The sequence below is a fragment of the Dasypus novemcinctus genome, chromosome 3, assembly GCF_030445035.2.
Source record: "Dasypus novemcinctus isolate mDasNov1 chromosome 3, mDasNov1.1.hap2, whole genome shotgun sequence".
NCBI lineage: Eukaryota > Metazoa > Chordata > Mammalia > Cingulata > Dasypodidae > Dasypus > Dasypus novemcinctus.
The window spans coordinates 145,480,511-145,504,132 of record NC_080675.1 but is presented as its reverse complement, the minus strand read 5'-3'; the positions used below and the strand labels follow the sequence as shown (position 1 = coordinate 145,504,132).

The following is a 23,622-nucleotide window of genomic DNA, read 5'->3' as shown; positions in this document are numbered from 1 at the left end:
CTTAAATACATTGATTGTATCCAATGGGAAGCAAAGTCCAGATTGCTGACCTTGAACAGTGAATCCTTTCAAGTAAGAGATAGAGCAGCTTATTAAATTCTTTTTTTTTAATTGAATTCTTAAATGATGAATTTCAGCCTGGCAGATCATAAACAGTTTTTCCCCTATTCCTACCTTAATAACAGAGTCAAATCTTTACTGTTAGTAGGAAAGTTATTTCAGTGCAATGTGAAACTGATTGTATATTGTGATTTCAGTACCACTGTTAACTTTTTAATGTCTTTTCCATTTTTCTTCTGTAAACATATTTAACTGAGGAATTTACTTAAATAACACAGTACATGAACTAATTCATACTTTGCCGTCAAATACATTTTGCTCTAATTTTATGCAATGGTCTCAAACTGTTTTTTCCTGGAAGGCAAATCCTGGGAGGAGAGACACTCCAGAAAGGACATTCCTAAGTCAGTCTTTTCCAACCAAAAAAGGGCCAGGGACCCAAAAAGAGGGTGCAGTCCAGCTCCAAAGAACCCTGGGGAGGGGTACTATGTATTCACTGTCTAACCTTGGTTTTATGTCCCAGTTTTAGTAAACATTCTATTTTCTCCTCTAATCTCTTCCAGTTAAAGTAAGTGGGGTTGGTTTACAGCATTTTCAACAGCTTGCTCAAAAACTAGTTTAGGCATCGTTCCTCTTCTGCTGGCTCTTCCCTTCCAGGCATCTTTTCTCTAGTCAAAGGAACCTGAGCCCTTCCAAACCCTGGAGTGAAAGGTACCTTCTGAGCAATTTTGATCATCATTATGCATCACTTTTCTACCTCATCTGAACCTGAAAGCTATATTAAAGCATGCTTTCTTTTTTAATCCATCAGAATTAGGTAATACATTCATGCATGTTTCATTTCTGTTGTCACTTTTGTATCTGAATCAACTATACCAACATTCTCCCACATTCTTCAAATAATCTAAGTGGGGGTAGAATGAAATAAAATTTACACTGTTGTGTCTGCACCAACCATCTAACATGGAATTGGAGAAAAATGTTTTATAAAATACACATATATTTAAATAAATAGTGAATATTAATATGGAAAAGGCATTCTGCTTAGTGTTCTAGAGGTTGTGTAAATGATTACAAAGAGATAATATTCCATTAGGTACAGTAAGACTTCTAGTTTGTTTCCATTATATAGTGAATATATTTATTAAGTGTCTTCTGTATTTGGATTTGTTCTTGTTTAAGAAGCCTACAGTGTAGTTATAAAAATAAGACTTTCAGTTTTGTTCAGCAAATATCTCGAACATGTGCAATATGCCAATTATTGTTCTAATTGCTGGGGATATCACAGTGTACAAAACAAAGTCCTTGCACCCTAGAAGTTCCTAACCTAGTGAGAGAAGTGAATAATAAGCAAACGCATATTATTATCATAACCAATGCTATAAAGAAAAACAAAACAAGATTAGAAATGAAAAAGGTGTGAGTGGTCAGGAGAGAGCCCTGGGGCACCTGGGGAAACCACCCAGGCTGGGAGAAAAGCAAGGGCCAAGTCTCCGATGAGAGAGCATGGTTAAAACGTGTCTGTGGGGCAAGCAGTGGAAAGCCCGTGGCAGGAGTGGAGTGTGCTTGATGGAGGGTGGCAGGAGAAGAACCAGGTAGCCAGGTGCCAGATTGTGTAGGGCTTTGTGTGTCAAGGGCTGTGGAAGCCTATCTAGTGGGAACTCAGAGATAAGGCAGGATGTGAACACCTGATCAATGGTGTAGATCATCATTACCACTGGAATCAGAGGTGGTTTAGTGTGCGAGGGCTTCGTCAAGAAGGGGCGTCTTTAAAGGATTTGGTTGATATAGGAAGTCTGAGTGGGGCGGGTTAGGGATCCTGAAGGGACAGGTAGGAATGAAAGTGGTGAGCTGTGAGAAGATTGGCCAGATTCAAGTTCTTCTTCCAAGGAACTTGAAGAATGGTTCTTTGGAAGAAGTGACGAGGCTAGAAGTGTTGTTTGGACCAAATGTCTTTTAATGGGACTTTATCCTAATTCCAAATCCATATTCATTAGAATGATACTTTAAAAATTTGTTTAGCAGGAAGATGGCATTGGAGTAGGGTGGCAGGGCTCAACTCTCTTATAAACACTACAGAGGAAGGGCAAAAGGCTGTTTGAGGGAGCTGTTTTGGAGGGTCTACAGACCAGAATAGTACTGCACACCATCTAGGAGGGAGAGGGACGAAGAAGCTGAAGTGAAAACTGAATTACTAGCCCCCCGTGGATGGGAACGATATTCATCCCCCACCCTCATAGTGAACAGCCTGGGTAAAACCCATGGCTCAACTGAGAGGGGAACTGATGTCTTTATCCCTGGAAGGAGAGAGGGTGTGGTGGAGGGCAGGAAGTGATTTCTCTTTGGTGAGTTTGTGCAACAGGGCCCATTTTGAATATTAACTCTGGCCAGACCTGAATCACCAGCAAGTGGAAGTTGAAAGAGACACCTCTGTGGGAAGGTTTGCTGAAGAGGTCTATCTGCTGGCAGGCCAGGAAACAGCAAGAACTAAAAACGCATTTTGGAGTCCCTCATGTCCCAGACCCCCTTGATCTGGTCTGTACTCCATTAGTGGATCCGTGGCTTTGTTTTGGTACCTGAAGCTCGACAATCTTAAAGATTTAGACTAAGTTGAATCGAAAATCAAAGAAGAGCTGTGAAACAAAACCACTAGGCAAGAGAAAGAAATTGACCATTAGAGTAAATTCACCAATATAATCAGATGCCTAGATACCAGAAAAAATTACAAGCCATACTAAGAAATAGGAAGATATGGCCCATCAAAAGGATCAAATGAAAAATTGTGATAAAACACAGTATTTAAGACAACTAATCAATGATGTTCACACAAATCTCCTAAAATAGATAAAGAATATTAAGAAGACTCTGTGTGCGCACGAAGAACAATTTTAAAGCCTGCAAAGAAAAGCAACAGAACTTACGGGAATGAAAGCACAATAGATGAGATTAAAAATACATTAGATCGGGAAGCGGGTGTGGCTCAAGTGATAAGGCCTCTGCCTACCATGTAGGAGAACCTGGGTTCGATCCCTGGGGCCTCTTGGTGAAAAAGAAGAGCGAAAGCATGCCTGCACAGCAAGCCAGTGCCCACGTAGCTCAAGCTGAGTGCCTGTGCACTGAGCCAAGTGCCCATGTGGTGAGCCAAGTGCCCATGTGAGTGCCCATATGGTGAGCCAATGCCTGCGTGGCAAGCTGAGTGCCCACGTGGTGAGCCAGTGCTTGTGCAGTAAGCCAGTGCCTGTACAAGTGAGTCAGGCAGCAAGATGATGACACAGTAAAAGAAAGATAAAGGGGAGAGTCAAGGTAAAGCACAGCAGAGATCAGGAACTGAGGTGGCGCAGTTGACAGGGAACCTCTCTGCACATCAGAGGCCCCAAGGATCAAATCCTGGTGAATCCTAGAGGAGAAAGATGAGAAGAGAAGACAAAAAGAGAAATAGATACAGAATATCACACAGTGGATGGACACAGAAAAAAACAAAACGTGGAGGTGGAGGGGGTAGGGAAGAATAAACAAATACATTAGATACATATTAATAATAGATTTGAATTGGTTGAGGACAGAATAAGTGGGCTGGAGAACAGAGCATCTGCACTTGAAAAAACAGGAGAACAGAAAGAGAAAAGCAAGGAAAAAATGGAATAGGGTCTCAGGGAATTGAATGGCAATGCAAAACACAAAACACATGTGTTATAGGTGTCCAAGAAGGAAAAGACAATGGAGAAGAGGCAGAAAAAATATTTGAGGAAATAATAACTGAAAACTTCCCAACCCTTATGAAAGATATAAATACCATTATCCAAGAAGGACAATGCACACCAACAGACTAAGTGCTGGTCTCTCAATAGAAACATTGGAGATGAGAAGGCAATGGTATGATATATTTAAGGTTCTGAAAGAGAAAAAACTACCAGCCATAAATTTCTAATCTGGCAAAACTGACCTTCAAAAATGAGGACAAGCTTAAAGTAGTTGGAGACAAATAAAAACTGAGTTTGTTCCCAAAAGACCATACTTACAAGAGATACTAAAAGGAGTTCTACAGCCTAAAAGGAAAAGACAGAGGCAAGAGACTTGGAGAACATCAGCCTAATACCAAACCTAGACAAACATACTATGAAAAAAGAAAATTACACACCAGTTTCTCTAATGAATATTGATGTAGAAATCCTTAACAAAATACTTGCTTATTGAATCCAAAAACACATAAAAAGAATTATATGCCACAATCAAGTGGGTTTTATCCAGGTACACAAGGATAGTTCAGTACAAGGAAATCAATTAATGTAGTAAACCACATTAAGTAAGATATTCGCTTTCATTGATGATATGATCCTATACCTAGAAAATCCTGAAAATCCGTAACAAAACTACTAGAACTAATAGGCAAGTTCAGCAAAGTAGCAGGCTACAAGATTAATACACAAAAATCATAGCATTTCTATATACTACTAAGAAGCAATCTGGGTAGAAGTCAGAAAAAAAATTCTAATTGCAATAGCTACCAAAAGAACAAATATTTAGGAATAAACTTAACCATGGGCTTAGAGGATGTGTATTCAGAAAACTACAAAACAATGCTAAAAAAACCCAAGATCTTTGGAAGTGCATCTTGCTTCTCTATCAGCTCAACTGATAGAGCATCCACCTACCATATAGGAGGTTCAGGGTTCGAACCCAGGGCCTCCTGGCCCATGTGGTGAGCTGGCCCACATGCAGTGCTGCCATGCGCAAGGAGTGCCGTGCCATGCAGAGGTGTCCCCAATGTAGGGGAGCCCCATGTGCAAGGAGTGTGCCCTGCAAGGAGAGCTGCCCTGCACGAAAAGCGCAGCCTGCCCAGGAATGGCACAACTCACATGGAGTGCTGACATAGCAAGATGATGCAATAACAACAAAAAAGAGACACAGGTTTCTGTGCTGCCTGACAAGAATGCAAGTGGACACAGAAGAACACAGTGAGCGGACACAAGAGAGCAGACAATGGGGTGAGGGGGTGGGGGGAAGAGGAGAGAAATAAATAAAAATAAATCTTAAAAAAAGAAACACAACAAGATCTAATTAAATGGAAGGACATTCCATGTTCATGGATTGGAAACTAAATATTATTAAGGTGTCAGTTCTACTTAAAGCGATTTATAGATTCATTGCGATCCCAATAAAAATTCCAACAGCTTTTTCTTTTTTTTTCTCCATAGAAATGGAAAAGCCATTTTTATCAAATTTATTTGGAAGGGTCAGGGGACCTGAATACACAAAAATGTTTTAAAAAAGAACAAAGTTTGAGGACTTCCACTTCCTGACTTTAAAGCATATTACTTAGCTACAGTGGTAAAAATAAAACAGTATGGTACTGGCATAAACAGAGACATATAGACCAATGGAACCAAATTGAGAATTCAGATATAGATGCTCACATATATGGTCAATTGATTTTTGATAAGGCTATCAATCCCACCCAGCAGGGTCAGAACATCTATTTGACAAGTGGTGCAGGAACAACTGGAAATCCATAGCTAAAAGAAAAAAAGAGGACCCATATCTCACACCTTATATAAAAATTAACTCAAAATGGATCAAGGACCTAATTATAAAAGCTAGAACCATGAAACTCCTAGAAGAAAATATAGGGAAACATCTTCAAGATCTTGTGGTCGGTAGGGGGGTTCTTAAAATAGATAAATGGGATCTCCTCAAACACTTTTGTGCATCAAATGACTTTCATAAGAAGGTGAAGAGGCAGCCTACTCATTGGGAGAAAATGTTCAGAAACCACATATCCTAGTAAGGGTCTGATCTTCAAGAGGTCATGCAATTCAATAATTAAAAATGGGCAAAAGGCTTGAACAGAAATTTTTCCAAAGAAGAAATACAAATGGCCAAAAAGCACATGAAAAATTGCTCAGTATCATTAGCTGTTGGGGAAATGCAGATCAAGACTAGTGAGATATTTTTTCATGCCTTACACACTGCCCCTTATTAAAAAATCAGAAAATTACAAGTGCTGGATAGGATGTGGAGAAATGGGAACAGTCCTTCACTGTTGGAGGGAATGTAAAATGGTACAGCCTCTCTGGAACACAGTTTGGTTGTTCTTCAGGAAGCTAAAATGGTTCCTCAGGAAGCTAAATAAAGAACTGCCATATTATCCAGCAGTCCCACTATTAGGAACATATTCAGAAGAACTGAAAGCAAGGAACAGACATCTGTACACTGATGTGTTCATATCAGCAGTATTCATGATTGCTAAAAGGTGGAAACAACCCAGGTATCAACCAACCGAAGAATGGATAAACAAAATGTGGTATATACACATGATGGATTACTATTCAGCTGTAAGAAGAAATGAACTTGGGATGCATAGGCAATGTGGATGAACCTTGAGGACATTATGTTGAGTGAAGTAAGCCAGACATAAATGGAAAAATATTGTATGGTCTCACTAATATGAACTAGATACAATGAGTAAATTTAAGTACTTAAACTCTAGAGTATAAGTTACTAGGACATAGGATGTGGGTTGAGAACAGGGGGTTGATGCTGAATGTATGTAGAATGTTCACTAAAAGAGATTATAAATGGGAAATGGTTAGAGTTAATGGTAACATACTATAGTGAGTATAATTAACACTGCTGGTTTATAACATAATTGTGGCTGAAAGCAGTAGTCTGGGGAGGTTAATGTCAATTGAAAAAAAGGATAATCTGGGAACTGTATCACAGTGATTTCAGTGGTGGATGGTGATTGTGGTTAATAGTACAAATACAAGAATGTTTCTTATTACAAGGTATTAAGAATATGGAGATACATGGGGAAATACAACTGAGGTAATGTACAGCTGATAGTTAACCATAATAATGTAATATTTTTATAGCAATGACTAAGAAGGTACTATATCCATGCTATGGGTCTATAATGAGGGCGAGTATAAGGGGGTGTGGGGTTTTTCTTTTTGGATTAATTAAAATATTCTGAAATGGACTGAGCTAATGACAGTACAACATTGCAGTGAAACTGAGAACCACTGAATGTACACTTTGGATGGATTGAACAAGGCAGGGTACCCTGTAACACAGTGAACCCCAAGTGAATGATGGACTGTGCTTAGCAGTACAAATATAAGAACATTTTCTCATAAACTATAACAAATATACAATATTTAATACATGGTGTTAATAATGGGATGGTTTGTGGGAAAAACACGAAATATAAGCTATGTACTGACTATAGACAGCAGTAATATGTTGATGTTCATCATTTGTAACAAATGTATCACAACAATATAAGATGGTGGTGGGGTGATGTATGGGAATCCTGTATGATATGCATGATTGGTTTGTAAACTTAAACTTCTCAAAGAAAAAGAAAAAACTTATTTAAATAGAATTCAAAATGGGGACATTTTAAAAAATCCCCACCTATACTTAGTACCAAGCATGAAAAAATTATTTGGGAGAATTAAAGCATTAGCTTTTTTTTTTTTTTTTTTTTTTAATTTAATTCTCAGAAAGGAAGAAAGCAGTAGCTTTCCTTTCCAATTAGTTTTTGTACGGATAAAAAAGTCAGTTTGGGTTTTTAAAAAAAAGGTGGTTATTTTTATCTTGTTTAATAATTCTGTTGTATTTTTATTAAAGCAAATCTCTAGCTGGACTAAAGTTTCAAAGCAGTAAGTGTACAAAAACAACATATACCCAGTCAAATTATTTGGAGATGTTTTGTTTAGCTCGAGCTAGAGGATTATGTCTGTCTCTTCCTTGTCACATCCCTTGATATTTTATTTCAGGAGTGCTCAGAGATATAAATAATTTTCATATTCCTTTCACCATTAATGTAACTCACCACCTCTCCCCTGCCCTACTTCCATCTTTTAAAATAAACATTTTTTGGGGGGGAATGGTTGTAATGCTGTATAGCACACCTTAAGTTATAATCTAGTACAAATTCTCCTTTTTAAAATTTGGTGATTCTAGTTATATAATAAATCCTTAACACTTAGTATTTTAAATTTTATTTTTTTAGTATTTTAAAGTAAATTATACTTGATTTATTTAAAAACCATTAAAGATGCTTTCTGTTTTGTGTTTTAAACGGAGGTACTGCCACCTTGTGTTTTATACAGAAATATTTAGTGTTAGATAAACTGAAAATCACTAATTAGGCTTATAGCCTACTGAGAAGAAGGTATCTTTCTAAGTTTTCATACTGGCTAACCTGTGTTTTTTTTTTTTACTAAAGCGAAATTTGACACACATGCAAGATGAAGTAAATATGAAGTCAAATCAGAGGGAGCATCAAAACATTCAGGTAAAAAGAAAAAAAAAATTGACATTTTCCTTTACAAAGAATTCCAATGGTGTTTGAGTGGGTCTGGGGGAAGGAAGGGACAGAGCAGAAATGTAGCTGAGATGAGTGGGAGAGAAGGAGCGCAGGTTGGTATGGTTTGAGATTCTGTTTTCCTGCCCAATCCCTATGTAACAAAGAGATATAAATGTTTGAGTTGGTTTTATATAATTAAATCACATACCATTAGAAGTGTATTATACAAAGTATTGTTTTAATAAATATTAGGAGACAAATAATAGAACAATTTTATATAACTTGATTTAAATGCATGTATTTTGTAATATGAACCAAATTTGAATTCATTTTGGAAAACTATTAATTATGGTGATAAAAGTGATGGTTTAAACAGTTTTTCATTTTGATTAAGAAAATAATTTTGTAAAGTTAACCAGACAGTGCTTTTTACCTTTTGTTCTGTTGGTCAAAGTTTTCAAAAAATTATTAGTATGTGGATTATTTGGAAGCAAGAACTCAAATAATTTATTTTATGACTGAAAACACTGTTAAAATGTAAATTGAATAGCTGTTTTCCATATGATAAAACAAAAGCATTTTACTAAGGCTTTCATGCTTTGATCATAATTCACTATGTAGTATTAAGAAACTGAAATGTAGCACTACTTTTTGGAGGTTTACATGTTTTATCAGAGCACTGGAATGCTGATAACTTTAATTAAAGCATTAGAATAGTCTCATGAACTTGAGAGATATTAAGCAAAGTTTAAAATTTCATATTCTTCTGCCATTTTCTATTTCTTGATGATGCTTTTTCAAAAAATTTTTTGGAATCATGAAGTTTTGTAGGTAACTGTATTTACTAGATCTCATGAAACAGTAATTTTCTATATTATTTCTGACCTGTAGATTTTAAGTCATTTGAGTGTCATTGAAATTATTCTTTTTTTAACTTAAAGCTGTTTTATATATGTATGTATATATGTATGTGATAGAGAATTGTTTTTTAAAATTGCTTCTATAAGAATTGCTTTTTAAAGGTTTGTCTAGCACCTGTTATTTTTATTATTTAAGGATCTAGAGATTGAAAATGAAGATTTAAAAGAGAGGTTGAGAAAAATTCAACAAGAACAAAGAATACTGTTGGATAAAGTTAATGGTTTACAATTACAGCTAAACGAGGTAAATAATCTCCATAGTACAGAAGTCTAAAAACTATTAACCATCATTAGTAACAAATTGTTAATGATCTTCTCCATCTCAGTCATGCAGATAAAATTGAGTCATTACCCTTAAGGAATTATATCTTACTAGAGCCAGGACCGTTATGTGGAGCTTTTAATGTCATATATATGGTAGTATATGCCAACTAACTGGCAATGACAGTTCATGGAGGACAGAGCATTGTGAGCTCCTGCTTCTCCAATGGCACCTCCTGCAGGAGATGAGTTCTCTTGAGTTTTGACGGAAGCAAGAAGAAATCAGAGGCCTTTCAGAGAGCAGCTTCATGATCAAAATCACAGAAGCAACTATGTGTAATATATTTTCTACAGTGTAAAAAAATTGGAAATATAAGAAATATAATATTCTTATATTCTCTATCACTTAAGCATTTTGTTATAATTTTATATTTTCCTGAAATTGAACATATCCAAAAGCAAACTCATTATCTTTCCCCCAAATCAGTCATCCTTTTTTCTCTTTTAAACAGCACTACCAAATACCTTTGGTACCTAGGCTAACCTTAGAATCATCTTTGACTTTCCTTTTCTGCTCTCCTTGCCTCCCTCCTTTTTTCTGTTCCCTCACAGCCATTCAGTTGCCCTGAGGATAGTCACTGAGATGAACAATGCAGTTGGTAGCCTAAACTCTGAAAAACAGAAGGATTGGTTTTAAAAAGTGTGGAAAAGGATAGAGTTGAGCTCCTTCCTACCACTTGGGAGGTCCCAGGTTCAGCTCCCGGTGCCTCCTGGAGAAGATGAGCAAGACAGTGAGCTGGTATGATATGGGCAGGTGTGGTGAGCTGTCGCCACAAAGAGACACAAAGAGGAAAGACAGAGACACAACAAAGCAGGGAGCTGAGGTGGCTCAAGTGATTGAGCGCCTCTCTCCTACATGGGAGGTCCTAGGTTCAGTTCCTTATGGTTCCTAAAGAGAAAACGAGCAGACATAGGAAGCACACAACAAATGGACACGAGAGCAGATAGCAAGTGCAAACAATGGGGGTGTGGGGATGGAGGGGGATAAATAAATAAAACAAGTCTTTTTAAAAAAAATCTGCTGAAGAAGCAGATTCCTAAATCCTTACCTCATTCCACCTGGTCTCAACTGCTCCTCTTCACTCTTTGACCCTAGATAGAAGAGGTTAAATCTCTTCTAGAGAGTAAATAGAGCGTCTCTGAACTGGGAGACACTGAGTATAGATAAGATTGGAGTCCTACACTAAAAGCAAGTGGTTTAAGGGAAGGTTGACATTTTGATACTGAATCTCCCTCCCCCCATTCCTTTTCTCCCTACTTAGCTACCAGAGCCTGGAAGCCAGGTTTCACCTTCCAGGTAGGAGATTGGAAGTCTTATTAGAGGTACATTTCCAGCCCAAGAAGGAAATACTTAAGGGTACTGAAATTAAGAGTTAAAGATGAGCAGAAACCGAGGTACCAGGTATCTGAGGAGGACCTTAACTATGGAAGAAGATATGGACTAATCAAGCACAGAAGCATCTTGGAAGAAATGTATGTTCAGAGAATGGAAATTTTTAAAAAAACTTATATTAGTATCTTCAGTGAGACAGGAGGATATCATATCTGTGATTTAAGAATAGGATGTTTTAAAAAGGAGCCTTACTGCCACTGAGGGATTATTACCAAGCACTAACCAGCAATGCATTTGGAAAAAGGCCTTGACCAAAATGGGGAAATACTAAATTCAGTGAGTTTTTATGGCTAAGAGATTTCAAAGCGAGCCAGGACATCATTCCGGAGGTTGCGCTTATGCACGTCTCAGGAGAATCTCATTGCCACTGCAAACAGAGCATCAAGCAGGGGTGGTCCTGAGGGCTCTAGAGATATCTAGACACTATAGGCCAGGCAGACCATCTCAGGAATTTGGTACCCTGTCAGTGGGCCTTACCTTGGAATATATGTTCCCAATGTCACAGAGTTAGACTCATTTATAATTTCTCTACCTATGACTCATCTGCCCCATTTATTTGAACCTATAATTAGCACTATACTCATAAATATATGTACAAGAGACTTAAATCTTTGGTCTGTTCATAAGCCAGTTGAGCCCTGGATTTCAGCAATGTTGCAACACCTATTCTTCTTTTCATCAGACTCACCCATGATAACTAACAAAAGGATGATGATGGACAATGCCCATCCCCCCAAACCAGAGACTATGTACAACAAGCAAGACATTTCCATTCATCTGCCCCATGGGATCTAAGCCCCCTCTCAATCAGAAACAGGGTGGACATCACCATCCTAAAATCATCAAGACTGATGAATGAACAAACATATGGGGGGAATGTAACAATGGACTAAAGCAGACTTATTATTATTCCAGGCAGTGTTCACCACAGGTTCTGAGAGAAGGGAAAAAGGAAGAATAGGTGTAATAAGGGGCATTTTTGGAACATTGGAATTGTTCTGAATGACATTGCAGTGACAGATACAGGCCATTTATACTTTTTTGTCAAAACCTATAAAAATATGCAGTTCAAGGTGTAAACTATAATGTAAACTATTGAACACGGTTAGAAGCAATGCTTCTATATGTGCTCATCAATTGTGTCAAGTGTACCACACCAATGAAAGATGTTAATGGGGGGAAGTGGGAGAGGAAGGAGGGTGTATATGGGAATCCCTCTATATCTTTGATGTATCATTTATGGAATCTAAAGCTTCTTTTTAAAAAAATGTTTAAAGGAAACATTCAGATATCAAAAAAGAACTTTCTGGAAATGAAAAATATAATTGTAAAAATGAAAAAGTAAGAGTTAGAAGATAAATTTGAGAAAATAAATGGCCTGCATGTATAGGAAAAAGATAAAGACTTGGAAATCTAAAAAGGTAGGAAGATGGGAGAGCTAGACCAAGACGTATAACTGAATAAGTGTTCCAGAAAGGGAAAAACAGAAGGGAGAAAATCACCAATATTAATTCCCAGAGAGAAGTGGATTTGGCTCAAATGATAGAGCATCCGCCTACCACATGGGAGGTCCAGGGTTCAAACCCAGGACCTCCTGGCCCGTGTGGTGAGCTGGCCCATGCACAGTGCTGATGCGCGCAAGGAGTGCCCTGCCATTCAGGGGTGGCCCCTGCGTAGGGGAGCCCCACACGTGCAAGGAATGCGCCCCATAAGGAGAGCTGCCCAGCACTAAAAAAGTGCAGCTTGCCCAGGCATGGCGCCGCACACATGGAGAGCTGATGCAGCAAGGTGATGCAACTAAAAGAGACACAGATTCCTGGTGCCACTGACAAGAATACAAGCAGACACAGAAGAACACACAGTGAATGGACACAGAGGGCAGACAACTGGGGGGAAGGGGAGAGAAATAAATAAATAAATAAATCTTTAAAGAAAAGAAAATTTCCCAGAACTGAAAGACATGATTTTTCCAGACTTGTGGACCCACAGTTGTTAAAGCTAGACCCACACCAAAGCACCAAAGTGATCATTGTGAAACGCCAAAAAACTGAGACAAAGAAGATCATACAAATACCCACATAAAGAAAAACATCAAGTCACACGTTCAAGGATCAAGAATCAAAACAGCTTTGAATCTTTCAAATACAATACTGGAAGCTAGATGACAGTGGAGCAATACCTTCAAAATTTTAAAGAAAATAATCTTTATCCTAGAATTCCATAGCTACCCAAATGCCCATCAAATCAGAAGGTAGATTTAAGATAATTCAGATGTGCAATACATATTCGTTATATATTGATGTTGAGCAAATTGCTTTCAAATTCAGTAGCTTAAAACAATAGGTGCTCATTATCTCATACAGTTTCTGAAGGTCAGGGATCAGAAACAGTTCAGCGTGGTGGCTCTGACTCAACGTCCCTTATGAAGTTGCAAGCCGAGCTGTCAGCTGGAACAGCTGGGTCAGCTGAAGGACTAGGAGTTCTACTTCCAAGCTGACTCATGTTTCCATCTGCCAGAGGCTTTAGTTCCTTGTCATGAGAGCCTCTTTATAGAAATTTTGAACAAAAATGAAAAATTTCTATCTAATTTATATATCTATTTAATCCTGGACTTAAGAAATATAGAATATATTTTCCTTTCAAGTATACAAGATTAGTGATACAGTTGTTCATTTTACTGTTCTTTAAATATTTAAGGGAAACAGACTTGGCCCAGTGGTTAGGGCATCTGTCTACCACATGGGAGGTCTGCGGTTCAAACCCCTGGCCTCCTTGACCCATGTGGAGCTGGCCCATGCGCAGTGCTGATACGCGCAAGGAGTGCCCTGCCACACAGGGGTGTCCCATGCGTAGGGGAGCCCCACGCGCAAGGAGTGCACCCCGTAAGGAGAGCCGCCCAGCGTGAAAGAAAGTGCAGCCTGCCCAGGAATGGCTCCGCCCACACTTCCCATGCCGCTGACGACAACAGAAGCGGACAAAGAAACAAGACGCAGCAAATAGACAGAGAACAGACAACCGGGGGAGGGGGGAAATTAAATAAATAAATAAATCTTTAAAAATATATATATATTAAAATATTGATATAGTACATTATATATACTCATATACTTCTAATGCACTTCATAATTTTAAAAGCTAATAAAAAGACAATTATTAATAATTTCAGTTATTTAGGTGTGTAGTAATAACAAAGATCTGAACTAAAGTTAGAGCTATGGAATTAGACAGGGAGGAGTAGATGGAAGATGTGAGGGGCATGAACTAGTACAACTTGGTGATTGATGGGTTCTCAGAAGAATCAAAAATGTTTCTGAGCCTGTTTGGTGAGAAGAATGGACAATAATTCATACCAAAGAATTGGTAGTGCTTAGATACTTCTCACATCCTTGTCCCAGTAGTAGAGACAGGTGCCAGTCTTTTTAAAGATATTTGCCAAGTTTGTGTGTTTTAAAATAAACTTTCAAGAATTAAAATAATTTTTTTCTTTTTTAAAATTTAGGAAGTAATGGTTGCTGATGATCTGGAAAATGAGGTAGGATGATAAATTTTATTATAAAACTATAAAAATGTTAGGTAAATTGAAGATTTGTGGTAGAGGTTTAAGTCCTGAATGAAATGGAGATCGAGATTCTGTTTCTGGTTATTGTTAAAGGGAAGGGACCTACCACATGACTAAAATTGTATATTCTGAATATAATGGCATGGGTTATCATAGGCATTTTGATATTACTGCTTCTGATTGGCTCATTTTCTGTGAAACTTTTCATGAAAAGATAAAAATTCTAAATATTATAAAGAAACATCTAAAAATATTAAGTTTAAAACAACCCAAATTTGAATTTTTCATAATATTGTTTGTATATATTGTATGTTTTATTAAGATATTTGCAGAAATTACCAACTCTACTAGCAATTAAAATTTACCAGATTGGGGAATTCATTAACTCCAGTCCTAACTTAAAGTACAAGGTAAATTTCCTCTGTTATTTATTCCTTTCCATTTCAGAAAGAAAAGCTGAAGTCCCTTTTGGCAGCTAAAGAAAAGCAGTATGAAGAAAGCTTAAGAACTATTGAAGTTCTAAAAAATAGATTTAAATATTGTGAGGTATGGAAAGCTTAGATAAATTATTTCTTATAATTCATAATGGATGGTGGGAATGAACTTTGGAGTCAAACTTGAATTTGAATTGCCACTTTGTTCTTTAAATTCCTTGAACAAGGTGTTTAAAGTCTCTGAGTGTTTGTTCCCTCTTCAGCAAAACTGGAGTGATGGTCCCTTTTCTCCACAGAGATGTTATAAAGTTTAAATGAGATAATTGAAATTGACTAATGTGTAACTGACCTTTAGTTCCCTTCCAGTTTCTCTTCTTCAAGCTTCCTTGTTCTTCATCCTTACTTTTTCAAAATTTAATGTTCTTACCTGTAAATTTGCAGTAATGATGATGATAATAACAAAGGGTTGGGGAGTTGATGTGGCTCAGGCCATTGGGCACTTGCTTCTCATGTGGGAGGTCAGGGGTTTGGTTCCCAATGCCTCCTGGAGAAGGTGAGCAAACAGTAAGACAGATGAGAGAACTCTATGGGAGTGGGGGGATAGATAAAAGAAAAATAAAGAAAATAAATAAATCTTTAAAAAAAAAAAACAAAAAAACAAAGGGTCATATAAATCAATAGTGGTATTCCCAGGATTATGTCAGAAAGGATTTTGTATGCATAAGAATTAATTAGAAAACTGTTTGGTCAGAGTAGTATGTTAATAAAGACAGATTATAGTCTCATCTTTAGTTGGATCAGTTAGCTTTGAGTTTTTCCAAGGCCATATTTTTAAAAAACTTTTTATTGAAATGCAACATACATAAAAAGCGCACATAAGTGTATAAGTTCAAGACTTTTTAAAATCCAAACATGTCCAGATCAAGAAACAAAACATTACCATGTTATTAGAACTTTACCATTCCCAGAATCTACCCAGAAGGGTGGGTAGCTTCTTGTTACTATCCACCCTCTCTGCACCAAGGGTAACCACTCTCCTGACATTTAACTGCATAGATTTGTTTTGCAAGGCCATATATATTTTATGTTGTTCATCACTGGGGGTCAATGAAGAGAATAGTTGACCAGCATGAATCTTTATACTTATTGGAGAATAATTACAAATTACATTTAAAAAGTAATTAAAAATTTTTTTTCTTATTTTTTTCTTATTTATTCATTTATTTCCCCCTTCCCCTCCTGCTGTGCTGTTTTTGCTGTCTGTGTTGTTTTCTCTTCTCATTTTCTCTCCTCTAGGATTCACCAGGATTTGATCCTAGAGACCACTGATGGGGAGAGAGGTTCCCTGTCAATTGCACCACCTCAGTTCCTGGTTTCTGCTACGCTTCACCTTAACTGTCCCCTTGTCTCTCTTTTGATGCGTCATCATCTTGCTGCATGATTCACTTGTGCTGGGTACTGGCTCACCACATGGGCACTTGTGCAGTCACTGGCTCACCACGCAGGCACTCATGCAGGCATGCTTTCTCTTCTTACTCACTAGGAGGCCTCAGGGATTGAACCCAGATCCTCCCGTATGGCAGTTGGAAGCTCTATCACTTGAGCCACATCTGCTTCCCAATTTTTTTCTTTGTAAATAAAAAAATATATGAAGCTATGAAAAATGTAAATGCATGAATGAATCTCACATACTAATGTTGCATGAAAAATTAAATGATATACAAAGAATACATACTGTATGATTCTGTTTTCAGGAAGTTCAGAAGTAGGCAAAACTAATCTATGGTGTTAGAGGTCAGCGTAGAGGCCACCCTTTGGTGAGGCTCTAGGAAGCTACCACAGAGCTGGAAATGTTCTGTATTTTGATCTGGATTGTCATTATATAGAAGTATACATATGCAGAAATTCTTTGAGCAGTAATTTAATATTTGTGTAATTTAATTTAAGTTTGTGAGTTTTGCCTTGATACATTTTTAAAAATAGGTTAAAAAGAAGTGCATTTATATGTCTGTATGTATAGAGCCAAAATAATTCAGAAACACAGTTTCGTAAACTAAAGAATGATCCAATATAGAAGCTTCTTTTCACCATCAAAGACTATTTTTAAAAAAAATTTTACAACCTAGAATTTCCTTCTTTACTCACATTCAAATATATAGTTCACTACTGTTAATTATGTTCACAATGTTATGCTACCATCACCACCATCCATTTTCATATCAGTGAGATTATATAATATTTGTCCTTATGTATCTGGCTTATTTCAGTCTTCAGGGTTCATCCATGTTGTTGCATGTGTCAGGACTTCATTCCTTTTAATGGCGAAGTAATAGTCCATTGTATGCATATACTGAATTTTGTTTATCCATTCATCACTTGATGGAACACTTAAGTTGTTTCCATCTTTTGCTAATTTTGAGTAATGCTGCTATAAACATCACTGTGAAAATAGCTGTTCAAGTACCTGCTTTCAATTCTTTTGTGGTATGTAACTAGAAGTGGGATCGCAGAGTTTTGCTATACTTAACTTTCTGAGGAACCGCCAAACTGTCTTCAACAGCAGCTGCACCATTATACATTCCCACCAGCAATGAAAGAGTGTTCCTGTTTCTCCACATCCTCTCCAACACTTGTAATTTCCTCATTTTTTAATAGTAGCCATTCTAGTAGGTGTGAAGTTGTACTTCATTGTGGTTTTGATTTGTATTTCCATAATGGCTAATAATGTTGAGCATCTTTTCATGTGCTTATTGGCCATTTCTGGAGAAATTTCTATTCAAGTCTTTTGACCATTTTTAATTGGGTTGTTTGTCTTTCTGTTATTGAGTTGTAGTTCTTTATATACTCTGGATATTTAACCTTTATCAGATATGTGGTTTCCAAATATTTTCTCCCATTTTGAAGGTTGTTTTTTATTTTCATGCCAAAGTCCACTGAGGCACAAAAGGTTTTAATTTTGATGGTGTCTTAGTTTGCTGAAGGCTAAATACCAGAAATGGGTTGATTTTTATAATGGGAATTTATTAGTATAGAAACTTACAGTCCAAGACTGTGAAAATATCCAAATCAAGTTATCATCAAGAAGATGTGTCACCAAAGATTGGCTGCTGGCAATCCTGGACTCCTGCCACATGGCAAGGCAAAATGGAGGCCAGTTTCTGCCTTCTCCTCACTTTCTCCTTGAGCTCAGCTATGAGCAATCAGGCATGTGGCTCATCTCACCCCTCTTCTAGTTGCTTCAGCTTCGACTGTTCCACTGATTCCAGCCTTTATCCTCTCTCTTAGCCTCTCACAGTTTCTCTTTTTGTGCCTGCAGGTAATCCTGGAGTCCTTTCTCACATGACAGGGTAAAATCGCAGCTTCTTCTTTGTTTGTCTTTGCATATTTTTCCCATTTATGAAGGACTTCTGCAAGACGACTGTAGTAGTTGGATATTATTGATGAATTCCAAAAAGAAGTATTGGATTATGTTTGTAAACTGATCTTCTCCTCTAGGCATATTAGATTATATTGGAGTCATAGGTTTACTTGATTAATTAATTATGTAAACCCCTTGTGCTAGTATGGCATTGAGTCCCCACCCTTTGTTGGGTGGAGACTCATGAATAAAAGGCAGAGTTAAGGGTTATTGATGTTGGCTTTTTGATGTTGGAGTTTGATGCTGAAGCCTTTAGCTGGAGCCCCAGGAAGAGAGGAACCCTAAGCCTGGACAGAAGCAAGCCCTGGGAAGAGAGGAATCCAGGAAGCCTGAACCTTCTCAGGCACTGGCAGCCATCTTGCTCCAACATGTGAAAATAGACTTTGGTGAGGCAAGTAACTTATACTTTATGACCTGGTATCTGTAAGCTCCTACTCCATATAAATACCCTTTATAAAAACCAACCAATTTCTGGTAGTTTGTATCAGCACCCCTTTGGGCTGACTAATACAAGGACAAGACCCACCCTAGCGCACGTCTCATTGAAGTACTCTCTTCACAGGCTCCCAACTGAATTCAATCCTGTCAAAGGGTCCCACACCCACAAGAATGGACCAATTTAGAAACATAATTTTCTGGGGGGTCCACACAAGACTCAAAGAGATAAATCCTATTTACCTATTCTTTTTCTTTAGTTTGTGCTTTGTGTGTAAAGTCTGAGAGACCATTGTCTGACACGAGGTTCTGGAATATGCTTCCTTATGTTTTCTTCTGGGAGTTTTATAATTCTGGTTCTTTTATTTAGGTCTCTGATCCATTTTGAGTTGATTTCTGTAAATGGTGTGAGGTAGGGGCTCACCTTCATTCTTTCACATGGGAACATCCTGTTTTCCCAGCACCACTTGTTGAGGAGTCTTTTCTTTCCCAATAGAGTGGACTTGGCATCCTTGTCAAAAATCAGTTTACTGTAAAGTAAGGGTTGATTCCTGAATTCTCACTTTTAGTTCCATTTGTCTGTATGCCTTTCCTTGTGCCAGTAGCATATTGTTTTGTTTACAGTGGCTTTGTAATAATTTTTAAGCTCTGTGAGTCTTTTTTTTTTTTAAGATTTTTTTTTCTCTTCCCCCCTCCCCCCAGTTGTCTGCTCTGTGTCCATTCGCTGTGTGTTCTTCTGTGACTGCTTCTATCCTTATCAGCAGCACCGGGAATCTGTGTTTCTTTTTGTTGCGTCATCTTGCTGTGTCAGCTCTTCGTGTGTGCGGCGCCATTCTTGAGCAGGCTGCACTTTCTTTTGCGCTGGGCGGCTCTCCTTACGGGGTGCACACCTTGCATGTGGGGCTCCCCTACATGGGGGACACCCCTGCATGGCAGGGCACTCCTTGCATGCATCAGCACTGCGCATGGGTCAGCTGCACATGGGTCAAGGAGGCCTGGGGTTTAAACCGTGGACCTCCCATGTGATAGATGGATGCCTTATCCACTGGGCCAAGTCCGCTTCCCTGTAAGTGAGTCTTTCAACTTCATTCTTCTTTTTCAAGATGGTTTTGGCTGTTTGGGTCCCTTTATACTTACATATATGTATGGTATTTGATGATTGGCTTTCCCATTTCTACAAAGAAGCCTCTTGGAATTTTGATTGGGATTGTGTTGAATCTATAATTTCCTTTGGGTAGAATTGATATCTTAACAATATTTCATCTTCCAGTCTTTGAAAATGGAATATCCTTCCATTTATTTGGGTCTTTGCTTTCTTTTAGCAATGTTTTGTAGTTTTCCGTGTATAAATCCTTTACATCCTTGGTTAGATTAATTCCTATATAGTTGACTCTTTTATTTGCTATTGTAAATGTTTTTTTTCCCCTTCATTTCTTCTTCTGATTGTTCATTACCAGTGTAATGAACTGATTTTTGGGTTTTGGTTTGTAACTTGCCGTTTTGCTGAATTCATTTGTTCTAGTTACTTTCTTGTGTATTTTTCAGGATTTTCTGTACATAGGGTCATGTCATCTGCAAATAAGGAAACTTGCACTTCTTCCTTTCCAATTTGGATGTGATTTATTTCTTTCTCTCTCTTGCCTAATTACTTTAGCTTGAACTTCCAATACATTGTTGACTATTTCTTCTCAAGTCAGTTTAGGCAGTTTGTATGTTTCTAGGAATTTGTCCATTTCATCTAGATTATCTGATTTGTTGGCATGCAGTTGTACATAGTATCATCTTATGGTTCTTTTTATTTCTATGGGATCAGTAGTAATATCCCCCTTTGTGTTTCTGATTTTTGTTATTTGTATCTTGTCTGTCTGTCAGTTTAGCTAAAGGTTTGCCAATTTTATTGATCTTTTCAAAGAACCAACTTTTGGTATTTTGATTCTCTCTCTTTTCTTCTCTATTTCTGCTCTAATCTTTGTTATTTCCTCTTCTGCTTGTTTTGGGTTCAATTTGCTCTTCTTTTTCTAGTTCTTCCAGTTTTGAGATTAGGTCTTTGACTTAAGCTATTTCTTCTTTCTTCTTCTTTTTTGCATTTAGATTTCTCCTGCAGTACTGCATTTGTTGCATCCCATTAGTTTTGACTTATTGTATTTTCATTTGTACCACTTCAGTATATTTCTTTGTTTCCCTTGTGATTTCTTCTCTGAACCATTGGTTTTTCTGAGTACATTGTTTAATTTCCACTTACCTGTGAATTTTCCATTTCTCCCTCATTTATTGGTTTCTAGCTTCATTCCAGTGTGGTCAGAGAAGATACGTTGTATGATATCAATAATTTTGAATTTTTTGGGTCTTGTTTTTGACCTAACATATAGTGTATCCTGGAGAATGATCCATTTGCTCTGGAGAAGAATGTATATTCTGCTGCTTTTGGAGGAGGTATTACTATATATATGTCTGTAAAGTAGTTGGGTTAGAGTATTGTTTAAGTCTTCTTTTGGGGGAAGTATTCTATATATGTCTGTAAAGTCTAGTTGGCTTAGAGTATTGTTCAAGTCTTCTATTTCCTTATTAGTCTTTCGTCTAGTCTATCCATTTTTAAAAGTAGTTTTTGAAATCTCCTACTGTTAATATAAAGCTTCTATATCTCCCTCCAAGTTTGTCAGTATTTGCTTCATATATTTTGGTGCTCTGATATTAGGTGCATGTATATTTATAATTGTTATGTTTTGTTGAATTGATACCTTTATCAGTATATACTGACCTTCTTTGTCCCTCATAACAGTTCTTTACTGTAAGTGTATGGTGTTTGATATAGCATAACTAACTTAGCTCTCTTTTTGTTACTGCTTACACAGTTTTTTTTTTTTTTCACCTCTTCTCACCTATCGTCTACTTATGTCTTTGAGTTTAGGTGAGTCTCTTGTAAACAGCATATACTTGGGTTGTGCTTTTTCATTCATTCTGCCAATCTCTGCCTTTTGACAGATTTTAATCCATTTACATTTAAAGTAACCACTGGTAGTGTAAGACTTTCTTCTGCCATTTTGCTATTTGACTTTTGTCTGTCTTATATATTTTTTTGACCCTCAATTCTTCTTTTAATGTCTACTTTCATATTTGTTTTTTTGGTGTGGTACCATTTTGATATGTTTTTCATGAATTTTCTTTGTAGTTAACATGGGGTTAATTTAACATCCTAAATCTATAACACTTATATTTGATTTGATACCAACTTAATTGTATACACATACATTGTTCCTATACAGAATCTTTTTTAAGGTTAGTAGCGTACATAGTAAAAAGTAACATTTTCATAGCACTGATTATTTGCCAGGCACTGCTTTATATACTTTTCATGTACTGAATAAACATATCAACCCTATGTGGTAAGTTTTATTATCATCTCCACTTTACAAATGAGGAAACTGAGGCATAGGGAGGTTTAAAAAATTTACCCAGGAGGGGTTTCACAAGTAGTAAGTGGCAGTGACAGGATTTGAACCTAGGCATTCTGTTTCCTTTGTGCTCCCTTTTTGCTCATAACTGCAAATACTAGTTTGACTCTTAGAATTGGTTGAATGAGAAAATACAGATGTGTGCATGGGTACTTTGAAGTATTCATCAAGGTCTCACACCTATAATTGAGGTTTTGTTTATTGCTTTTCTTCTAAAAGCAATGTCTGTTATGTCTCAAGAATTAGATGCTTTTCCATAGCTTTCCACAAACTTAACAAGTTTATAATTTTCAATAAGGCCATAAGTTATAGAAAAATAACTTATTTTTCTTACCACAGTGTATATTTATTTTAGAAAAATTAGAAAATATAGTTAAAATAAAAACAGAAAATAAGCATTTATAATCCCAGTGCTCAGTGACAATGACCATTAGCACTTAATGAATATCCTTTCAGATATTTTCTTTATACATAATTTGTGTGTTACATATACATTAAGATATTGTACATATTTTTTTGTAACTTCTTTCACTCAATATGATGAGGATATTTTCCCCAGATAGTATGTACTCATTGTGATAAATTTTTATACTAAAAACTATTTTCAAAAAGAAAATTACAGGGCTGTCTTTATATGTGACTGGTATTTATGAAAGCAGCCATTAAAAGCTAAGAAGCATTGAATATCCATTTATTATATCATCTTGCATGCTTTAAAAATTTTGTATACTGCCAACAAAATTACTATTTAATGTGTAGAATTTCCCTGTTATTTATAGAAATAATAGGGGAAAGAAATACAGATCTTTTAGAAAGAGGCTAATTTTATACTATAGGTACTTTTGTTTTCCTTTAAGCAATAATGGAAAGATAATAAACCCAAGCCAAATTTTTTTAACTCTTTTGTGCCTAGTGTCTCCTCCCCCCATGTATGCAAAGGAACATTTAGTGTCTATTGCAAACTTTAATGTTAAATATGGCATAGAACAAAGAGATTAAGTTTAAAGCTATTTTTCCATACACTTGAGGCACTAAAGATTAGTGGCAGTGGCATTACTTCATTATGAAACTGTGGACTCTTTCAGAGTAGTGACATAAATCAAAGGCTTTTTTTACTAGAGAAGTTGTTGGTTTACAGAACAATCATGCCTAAACTACAGGATTCTCATATACCACCCTATCAGTAACACTTTGCATTGGTGTGGTACATGTTAAAATTGAAGAAAGCAGATTTTAATAGTTGTACTATTAATATTTTAGATTCTGACTCTGGTTTTGCTTATTCTAGTTATTTCATACTAGTGAGATCAGGTAAT

At 36.9% G+C, this 23,622-nt stretch overlaps 1 protein-coding gene across 2 annotated transcripts in view; it reads left to right on the top strand.

Annotated features, from left to right (window-relative positions):
* UACA (uveal autoantigen with coiled-coil domains and ankyrin repeats) overlaps positions 1 to 23,622 on the top strand; it is a 138,505-nt gene that overhangs the window by 95,560 nt on the left and 19,323 nt on the right. For both annotated transcript variants that reach the window (XM_058294426.2, XM_058294427.2), the window contains exons 10-13: positions 8,294 to 8,362; positions 9,431 to 9,538; positions 14,508 to 14,540; positions 15,015 to 15,113. In XM_058294426.2, the coding sequence (XP_058150409.1) occupies positions 8,294 to 8,362; positions 9,431 to 9,538; positions 14,508 to 14,540; positions 15,015 to 15,113 (309 nt within the window). The remainder of the gene's footprint in view (positions 1 to 8,293; positions 8,363 to 9,430; positions 9,539 to 14,507; positions 14,541 to 15,014; positions 15,114 to 23,622) is intronic.